At 43.7% G+C, this 10,180-nt stretch overlaps 1 protein-coding gene across 2 annotated transcripts; it reads right to left on the reverse strand.

Annotated features, from left to right (window-relative positions):
* Positions 1-324: 324 nt before the first annotated feature.
* Positions 325-9,844, reverse strand: samm50l (sorting and assembly machinery component 50 homolog, like). Of its 2 annotated transcripts, XM_005742637.1 has the most exons (16): positions 9,678-9,844; positions 9,134-9,249; positions 8,806-8,919; positions 7,960-8,061; positions 7,777-7,864; positions 7,524-7,630; positions 7,241-7,371; positions 4,416-4,503; positions 4,213-4,341; positions 4,023-4,094; positions 3,450-3,536; positions 3,185-3,255; positions 2,827-2,894; positions 2,127-2,273; positions 1,730-1,871; positions 325-1,123 (listed from the first exon to the last, which is right to left on the reverse strand). In XM_005742637.1, exons 3-16 carry the CDS (start codon positions 8,899-8,901, stop codon positions 1,078-1,080), a joined length of 1,374 nt encoding a protein of 457 aa, XP_005742694.1. In that variant the 5' UTR covers positions 8,902-8,919; positions 9,134-9,249; positions 9,678-9,844; the 3' UTR covers positions 325-1,077. The 2 variants fall into 2 exon arrangements, with proteins under 2 accessions (XP_005742694.1, XP_005742693.1); XM_005742636.1 differs by lacking the exon at positions 9,134-9,249.
* Between the last annotated feature and the right edge of the window lie 336 nt (positions 9,845-10,180).

Below are 10,180 nucleotides of genomic sequence, written 5' to 3' on the forward strand. Positions count from 1 at the left end.
TTTTCTTCTTTTTTGGGTTGTATGGAAGCCCCAAACGCAATTTCATTGTTCTTGACAATGACAATAAATAAATACTACTAACCAGGCCACTGCCACAGAGCCCTAACCGTCAAGAGAGACAGCGCTACTGAAGAAAATGTTTACTGTGAGAAACATTTAAACAAATGCATAAATATTGGCGCACGTCCGTGGTATCAATTTGCAGCTCTTATCAGAGCTTCAAACAAACCCACTAAAAAGTATAAAACAGGGCGATTACCCGCCTCTTTTACTTTTATCCCATTCTGAGTGTGTGTTTGAGACACCAAACAGGGGAGAGGGAAGAAAGCAGGGAGCAGATGTGATTTATTTGTGAATAGCTTGAACAACATCAAAAAGAGGTAAGAGCACTGTTGGTGGATGCTGCTCGGGGGAGGGTTCCCGCCTCTGCACGTCTGACAGATGAGCACGGGAACGCCGCTCCTCTTCGCTTCCTTCCCGCGCCACCGTTGTGATCAAAAAAGTGCTGGTTTCTATACTGCAGTCCATCAAGTACAATTCGAGCAAACACGCCAACTCAGGAGAGAGCGTGCGGTGTATGTTTAACTGTCACATTAAATGATTAACATGTGATGCTCCTGGAGAAGCAGATGGCATGTTGCATGCCCAGAACATCTTTAAACATTCTGGAAATTCTTTATTTTGTGTTGTCACGGGAAACAACTTGGTTGGATTATTTTACCACAAACAAGGTGCCAGTGCTGCTGACCTCAAACAAAGGAAAAGCAAACAAACCAGGAAGAGGAATCATCGATCAATGACTGCTGAGACGCTTTTTCACCCGTGTTGGGTATTTTACAGAGCTGCTAAACACATTTTATATCAGGTTGCGTCTGACTGACCAATCAGCAGAGTTCTGTAAAATGTCTAACTATCATTTTGTTGCATGTAAAAGAAGAGTTTGGCAAGGTCAGGCACATTTTTATCCAGGATCCATGCTAGTGTTACACAGTCTACGACAAGTTACAGGTGACAATGACAAAACGTTTCCCTCTTCACATCAGCGACTGGAGGACTCGGGGCGGCAGACAGATGAGGTCACAGGAAACGAATTCCAGCTCCAAACTGGACACCGTCACATATCCTACAGAGGAGACGAGAAACACAAGTCGGGAAATCTGGAGGCAGGCTCTCACGCTTAACGAGACATTTCCCAGAAACCCTGCTACCATGAAGCTCGACGCTATATTTTTAGTCTGTTATTGACGTAAAATCAGTTATGTCAGGTATCGATATCGAGCCAAAAACGTGCAGAGTTAAGGACGAGCTGGAAGGTTATCTGTAGGTTACATACAGCCGTGTTTCTTCTGTACAATACTCTGAATCTAATGTTTCTGTGCAGCACTGTGCTCTCATAAAAACATTGATTACTGCCTCAGGACCACCACTACCACACTGCTGTTGTAGACTCCTTACTGGCACTGAAAGCAGGCTGGGCTGTTCTTGCACTCACGGCACATCTACGTTACCACATTAGGTAGAAAGTAGTCCCAGTTTGTGCCATTCACTGAGGTAGTTTCAGCATTTTCCATCTGATACAATAACGCCATCATCACCTGACTTTGGAAAGTCCTCCTACGCTTTGAAAATTCAATAACCGCTAACCAGTTAGCCATGCCCTTCCCATGTTGCATCTATAAAAACCCTGAACCCTGTAAAATGCAGTAGTCATATTGCACCGGACCCCCACCTGTCCCCACCCTGAACTCCCATGGGCACACAGTAGTTGAGTTCCAGTCTGGCGATGTTTCCAAGCCGCAGTACGATGCCCGCTCCGTACGACCAGCGAATACACTCAGCTAGCTTCTGAAGGTGTGCTCGTGGACCGTCACCTGCACAACATAACATGGAACAATGATGCAGCACAACTTGCACGCTACAGATTCATGGCATCATTTCTGTTAAACAGTAACAGCTGGTTGAGAAAAAACGTTCCTCAAAAAAGTGTAAATAAAAACTGTCACGAAGCCCAGATGGAAACGAACTTATTATATCTTACTGTGAAAGAGCCACAAACAGGCAAACGAATCAAAGACAGAGGGGCAAAAAGAAAAAGCTGAATCTCACAGACGACAGTGTTCACCCACCATAGCTGAGGTTGCAGAGATTTCCTGCGTTGAGAAAGAAATGTGTTCTAAAAAGGTCTCCAAAGCCTCCCTTGCCTGGTCTGAATGGTAGAGGAGTGTAGAGGTGCAGACCACCTGCCCAGTATGCTTCTCCACCCAGGTAGTCACCTAGAACACACAGAGGAACCACAGTGAACAATTACATTAACAATGGGGCCACTTTGTTCTTCTGTGCTGCTAAGCTCTAATGTGTATGTGTTAGTCCCCGTAGGGATTCGCCCAGTGAAGCAGTGGGCAGCCACCAATGCAGCGCCCGGGGAGCAGTGTGTAGGTGCTCAGGGGTTCCTCAGGGTAGCTGTTCAGTAGAGTCGAACCCCCGACCTTCCGATCATGGGGCAACCACTCTACCTACTGAGCTATCTGCTCTGTATTTGTACTGCTTGTTAATATGCTGCATGGGAGTCCATCCACATTCAGACAGCACAGAGTTACAAACCTGTACCTTTTGGTAAACGGACTGATTCCTATGTATCCGTCTGGTTCAGGCTGTCACATCATTTGGAAACAATGTAACACAGACGTACCGCATTACAATTTAACTAACGTAAGCCTCGTGACAGAAAAACAGCTCACAGTTTGCAGACCGCTCTTTCTCAGGTGTTCAAACATTTGTGACAGAACACTTGGTGATGTCTGTTATCGATGTCACAATGGACTTTACCTTCACTCTGTGGCCCGATGCTGTACATCCCAAATCCTCGTACACTAGTTGGGCCTCCAAGGTAAAACCTGGACAAAATACAAAATGACTTCACCATCAGGCGACAGTTTGATGACAAAATGACAAAAACTGGGTAAAGAAAGCCGTAGGAAAGCAGTTCTACTGGTAAGTACAAAAGTCTAAAAGACAAATTATAAAAATAATTGTCCTCCTTCATACCAAACTCACAATAAATCAGCTTTATTATATTTCATTTGGAGTAACTGACTGCTCAGAAAGCTCAGTTTACTTGCTGATCTACTGTAGCAGTGCTGGTGAGTCAAAGTCAGACATCAGCTCTTGGAGAAATCAGGCATACCTGTCAGCTATGCAGGACGGCTGTCCTCCAATGGGATACAGCATCCCACCCCACAGAGAGGCAGACAAAACCTGAGCGGACATAAAACGTTTCTTATACACATCACATTTAGTTTAGCAACCAACTCTTTCGTCCCCTGCTGGTTGGCTGACATACACACAGCCTGAGTAATCAAGTATAAAATGACCAAGTGAAACCCTCCATAACACAGATATTATTACAGAATCATACTGAACGGGTCATGTGTGACTTATTTCACTCTTACAGAATCCCAGAAGAGCCGTCTGTTGAGCTGCAGCTCAAAATCCTCCTTCAGGAAGCTGGCGTCTCCTCCAGTGTATCCAGCCAGCTCCTACACATGCAAACACACTCGGTTACAATCCTGCAACACACCTACTGATCATTCTGATTTTGATGTTGGTAACAATATCATTCAGTGGAAGAGTAGTAAAAAAAATCTCACAGCTAAAAGTTTACTTTTTTATTCAAGAACAGAGTTCAGGCTCATGTGTATAAAGATCCTTTGGGGGAAGATTGGAGTGAAAAAGGACCACGGTGTTATATTTAGGAAGACTTGAATCTAGTGACTTATCAGCGAAGGCTCATTTTCTCATAAAACCTGTACTCAGGTCTAAGGCACACCCACTGTGGCAACGCCTTTAGACCTGGAAGAAACGCCCATTTTTCCCTATACGGCCTGTCTGTCCATCGTACCCGACGTATCTCTCAGAGGTCAGGTGAGGCAAATGTGGGGATTGCTACTTTTTCAAACCTAATGTCAAGAGCCAAAAGTGTGGCAGACAGACGTTTACGAGTGTACTTATGTGCGCACACTTACCTGGTTGATGCGAAGTAAGGCACCTCTGCTGGGAAAGATGGCAGAGTTCCTTGAATCAACTGACACAGTGTGCTGCAAACAAAACCAACAGGAGACCTGCTGAACTGGTGCAATCATCAATAATCAATAACTCTCACGACATGATAATAAAGCACATGTTGAAAGGAACCGGAATAATTCAGTGGCATACAGAGAGAGCAGACTTCAGTGAGTGTCCACTCTGCTCTCGCACAGCAAAGGAAGCGCTGCGCGCCAGGCAGCCCAGCTCCCTCCATACACCCTCCCACTTCAGCGTGTGGTTGGTCACGCCAAGAGGAAACTGCAGAGAGACACAAATGTTACTCCTTCCCTCTCCCAGTAACTGTCATCATTTTTAATATCGTTTCCACTGACATTCAGTTCTGCAGATACGCCTCTGTCAGTCTCTTTCAAGGAGCTCCATGGAAACTGGCCCGTCACTTTGTACATGTTGAGGGTGAGGCTGAAACAGACAACGGCACATATTTCAACATATAGATGCCTATTGGTAGATGAATGCGTAAGAAACAAGTTAAATGACAAATCAGAAGAACGACTGCTGTCAGAAAATGCCACAGAGCTTTGTGAGATCCTCATTAAACTAACTCCAGGTGATTTTCCTTTGGCTGTGGCTGAAACCTGTTTGGGGGAAATGGTGGAAAAAACAAAGAACTCCAGTAAGGAAAAACTCTGGTACTGCAAGGTCTACATGATTAGCTGTTCCACTATGATAAGTAACGCTGAAGGCTCATTGTGTCTATAACCTCGCAGAGACTGACAAGTACAACAAATGACCATGAATTACTTTTCATACATCAACTTTTAGGACAGGGTGGAAACTCCAGGCCTCGAGGGCCGGTGTCCTGCAGGATTTAGATCTCACCCTGGGTCAACACACCTGAATCACATGACTAGTTAATCACCAGGCCTCTGGAGAAGACATGTTGACGAGGTCATTTAGCCATTTGAATCAGCTGTGTTGGATCAAGGACACATCTAAGACCTGCAGGACACCGGCCCTCGAGGCCTGGAGTTCCCCACCCAGTCCTAGGACAATTTCTTCATATTACAGAGAGCCTTTGTGTAGCATATGGTAGTTCGATGGAGGGGTGGGTACAGACTATAAGTACAAACTTTTATGTATATTTATAGATCACCACATCTTAAAGAAGCCACTGTACAGTACGAATGGATTTTAATGGGGGAACCAGACAGGACAGACAGTTTTGCATCAGCATGATTCTCTAACCTCAGCCTTCAAACTGCACAAAAGGTGCAAAACAATTACAACATATCCAGGTTTGAAATGCTCAAAGCATTTGTGTAATGAGGTTTCGAACCAGTCCGACTCCCACTGCCACAGTGACACCTACTGGCCACCTTCTGCTAGTATCACATTTTGAAAATGCTATTCTGTAAAACACACATGTTGCACAATTCCAAACAATGCACTGACTGTACCGGACTATCAATAATTATGATCAACACATGTTAAACACAGCAAGCTGTGACTATGAGGAACAGTGTGTGACAGCAAATACCGCAGACAGGACAAAATATTAGGCACCTATGAAACTGAAGGTTTTGGTAAAAATCTTCGGTGCCTTTCTTGGGATTGAAGTGAATCCAATTGAGCTGAATGCATCTACAGACTCCAGAACAACTGCCCAGATACCATGAAGGACTTAGCCAAGTCAGGAATTTAGGAGGCGGTGAACCCTGAGGCAACAAGTACAGTGACAGCTTGGTAGGCAAGCCAGGAACTAATCTTGTGTCTATTTTTCTGTCCGGGAAAGAAAAGAAGACAAACTATGGAATGACAGGAAGTTGTCACATGCGGGGAAAGAAACCAGTATAATTCCTTCAACAAGTGGTCACCAGCAGGGAGACTGTGTGGAACTGATGTGTCTATAAAATAAAGGGAGGCAGCTGGTTTTTCATCTATGGCTGAAAAGAGGATTAAAGAGGAAAGAGAAACAAAAGCTCTGCCTGGTCATTGAGTGAAGTCCAGTTAAACACCTGTGGTAGATGCATCAATCCCTTCCAAATGGGCAAGCTGCACAAACTTAAAGGGCCTGACAGTACCATCAGTGAAGACAGACTGTGAGGCTGTAGACCATCAATAACTCCACTTCTGCAGAAGAGACACCACCGAGCCAGACTGAAGCTTGCTAAAGATAAGCTGGAAAAAGACTAGGCGCAATGGAAACACAGCCTTTGGTCAGATGAAATAAAACTAGAGCTCTTTGGCCACAGAGATTCTGCTTATGTTGGGAGAAAGAATGCAGAGGCATGCAGCCAGATGGATACCATCCTCACGGTGAAACACGGCGGTGGGAGTATTATGCTGCAAATGGAAGAACGCAGTCTTACATATGTGTTTAATATGTGCGTTGAAGGACATGTCCTGGTCAAAAATGACTCCAAGGTTCCTCACAGCGTTACTGGAGGCCAAGGTAATGCCATCCAGAGTAAGAATCTGCTTAGATACCATATTTCTAAGATTTTCAGGGCCGAGTACAATAACCTCAGTTTGATCTGAATTAAGAAGCAGAAAGTTAGCGGCCATCCAGGTCTTTATGTCTTTAAGACATTCCTGCAGTTTAACTCATTGGTGTGTGTTATCTGGCTTCATGGACAGATAGAGCTGGGTGTCATCTGCATAGCAGTGTAAATGTATGCTATGTCTTCTAATGATGCTGCCTAAGGGAAGCATGTATAATGTAAACAGAATCGGTCCTAGCACTGAACCCTGTGGAACTCCATAATTAATCATATTGTGTAATCTGCATGAACAAATTGGAGTCTATTACAAAGATATGATTCAAACCACTGCAGTTCCCCTCTAAACATCAGGAGGACTAATAATCTTAACCCTGACAGTTTCTGATGCTTGTGAAATAATTCTTTATCTGTGTGTAAAGTCAAAGCATCCAAAATAAAAGCATGTTTGGAAAAGCTGTGCTAAAAATTCCTGCTCTGTTTAACAGCGGAGTGAAGTGTATATGAACGCAGCTGATTGTAGTTATGGAAGAACATGAGAAAAATCACATAATGTCTCCATTTGTCAAAAAACTGAAAACCTTCTGAACAAGGCTGAACAGAGGATCTGTCTTGGGGAAAAAAAACAAAAAAAAGAGCCCAACTGAAAAAAACAGTGAAAGAACAAGAACACAAAAGGCGGGATTTTGTGCACATACTTGCGTTCAAAATGTCCGGGTTGGGGCTTAAAGAAAGACAGGCCATAGGACGTCTCCTTGGTCCCATAGGAGAACTGGAAGGTAAGTTTCTCAGCTCGCCCCAACATGTTGGGCAGCTTCAAACCCAGAACCTGAGAGACGTTACAGAGGGTCACAAACACACTTCTGTCAAACAGGCAGCTCTGAGGTATGATAAGTGTCTTTATTAATACAAACTGGGCAAGTTATTCATCACTGTTAACACATGCAGCTTAAATAACATGCCAGCTGTTGCGTCTCTCACCATGCTTCCTTCATTGTTGCCAACCATGGTATTGTAGCTCCCTGTCAGCCTCTTGACCTCTGTCACCTCAAAAGTTACATCCAGGCCATTGGGCAGAGCGTCTGTACCTGAGGTCCAATCAGAACAAAGAATGCTTCTGTCAGCTGAGTGTTTACCACACTATGCAGTCACTTTTACAGACCATCTCTGCTTCACATGAGAACAGCAGGTGAAATCAAAGCTCTGTTCTGGGCTGCAGGTGTAAATCAGTTACCTTCAGATGTGTCGATCAGAACCTCGACGTCTTTGAAGATTCCCAGGCGGAGCAGCCTCTGCCTAGCGACATGAGCTCTTTTCATCACCTGAAAAAAAGACCTCTGCAGTTATTTACGGATCTCAGATAGACTCACTGAGACGACCGTGACCGCTTAATGAAAAGCAGAATTATGAGACATACATCAATGAGATTTTTGGCATGGAAAACATCAGAGATCTCATAGCCAAGCAGATCCTCTTTGGTTCTCCCCAGACCCTGGATGTTCACATGCTGGACAACCACCTGTGATCAAGGATAAAAGTCACATCGTCACCAAACACTTACTTTCTTTTAAAAACTGCTACTTTTAATCATGTGTCTGATGGTCATATCCTATTGCATGACCTTGTGGTTGAGTCAACACACTGCATTATGAACTATGGTAATCTTACTGTAGTTTACACTTCATACACTTGTATGAAGTGGAGTTTGGTTAGGATCACAACAGTTACTATTATTCTTTGCACTATTGTGGTGCACAACACTTAGTTACAGCTATGCTCAGCACCGTACTATCAAGCATAGATTCAGGACTGGAAACAGGGAAATCATCTCCAGACATTTCACACAAATAAAACTGTTGTAGCTTCTTAACAATCAATGCAAAGATTTTGTTCAGCTCCTTGAATTAAGGTCTGCACTTCGTTTGCATCTTGACAGTTTCATTTCATATTTCTGGTGGTTCCTCACAGAGCCCTAACCTACAAACAGGCAGCTCGCGAGCCGTTCTGCCTGTCCACGTGCATGCTGCGCTTGTAGCAGATGACCCTACAAAGCAAATGAGCTGGCTACATCCAACTGTGACTGTACGGACAACCTGAGGCCTGAGTTTTTGGCTGATCGCGGTCACTTTCTTAAAAGTTTAACTTTTTAGTTGATACTTGGCCATTTTTAATATGAACATCCAAAGCTGCAGAACATGCATGACATAAAACAATAAACCATAGAAACATACAACTAGCATGTTTTGCTATGACAACTACTCACATCTTTGTTTTCAAGGATCTCCTGTTTGGAGTCTTGCCCTTGGTCTGGAGTCTCCATGAAATCTTCAGGGTGGACATCCAAGTCCCGGCCATGCATTGGGAGTGGATCCACACTCTGCACCGAGGACAAATAAATGGCATTAATGCAAGGAAGCACAGCATACCTGAAACAAATTTGACTTTTGCAACATATTTAATTGAAAAAGTGTCCATAAAAAAGTTACATTTGCTATTTTTCCATGTCTGATGCTGTATTTTGAAATGGTTTACGTCACAGTACAAGAAGGAAATAAAAAGTCTCAAATTGGAAAAAACCCTTCGTATGGCACCTTTAAAAACCAGCTGGAAAACAAAGGCCAAGAGGGTCAGTGGGTGGAGCTTCAGGAAGGAGTGTCTGATGCCGGTGAAAGTCGCTGGACGTGGAGTACTAGCAAAGACAGGAGTCCTGACACGCAGTAAATACGTGCGGGACATGACAAATGAATGACAATACTGGTCTGGGCAAGTACTGGAAAATAATGTTCACACAGGTGTGAATTTTTTAGTGTTTTCCTTTAAATACTCGAAGGCGCAAATGTCCCTAAAATATAATCACTATAACCAGGAGTTTTATCTAAAACGTGGTGACAAACCAGCGGAGAAAAACCTGCGTTTCGCCTCGTTACGTGAGCTAAAGGCAAAGTGTAACAGTTTAATCAACAAGAGCAATCAACCAGTTTGACGCGTCGCTTTTTATTGTTGTTGGTCATTTTCTAACTGCGTGTGACAGTACGTGAAGTACACATGCTGGTGACTCTGTAGCCTGCAGCATTCACTGGGCAGGGAGGTCATGATATAAAATGCACCTAAAGGTTAGGATGAAATAAGCTTTACCTTAGCATGGACGGTCCCCATTTTAACTACCGGCGCCCCAAAACTCTTCAGTCCACGTCAGCTGCGCTTTAATACGGAGAAACTGGTAAGTGACAGCAGCTACTTTCTCCAGTACCAAACCCCCTTCAAGGAAGACGCCATGACAGTTGCTGAAGTTCAGTGCTGCGTTCGTGTACACCTTGTAATGTACAGAGCTTCAATCAAGGATAACACATTCGGTAAATGTTGACAGTCGGTAAAAGTTGCTGTGGTCATGTATATGTTCGCTGATAATTGAAACTGAATGAAATAACGTAACTTGAACGTTTCAGGTTGTTACGGGGTCGCTGTGATGTCAGTACGAGTTATCAGCTATTGTTTGTACTGTAACGCGAAAATAAAGGCACACTGTTATCCCCACAAAAGACTCCGTTCAGTATTCATTATTTTAGGACATTTTGACAGGTTACATGCGGTAATGTAACAAAAACAATCTCGAGGAGAAGAAAAAGATATGATTATAT

This window comes from Pundamilia nyererei, unplaced genomic scaffold, assembly GCF_000239375.1.
Source record: "Pundamilia nyererei isolate P.nyererei 1_Seehausen unplaced genomic scaffold, PunNye1.0 scaffold00122, whole genome shotgun sequence".
In the NCBI taxonomy this organism is placed as follows: domain Eukaryota; kingdom Metazoa; phylum Chordata; class Actinopteri; order Cichliformes; family Cichlidae; genus Pundamilia; species Pundamilia nyererei.

Excerpts from the sequence above, each read along its gene's own strand:
- samm50l (XM_005742636.1), bottom strand. The coding sequence starts at position 9,698 with ATGGGGACCGTCCATGCTAAG. Across the intron at positions 7,372-7,523 it reads GCAACAATGAAGGAAGCATG|GTTCTGGGTTTGAAGCTGCC; the intron begins GTGAGAGACGCA and ends AACGTCTCTCAG. Across the intron at positions 4,342-4,415 it reads GCGTATCTGCAGAACTGAAT|TTTCCTCTTGGCGTGACCAA; the intron begins GTCAGTGGAAAC and ends GTCTCTCTGCAG.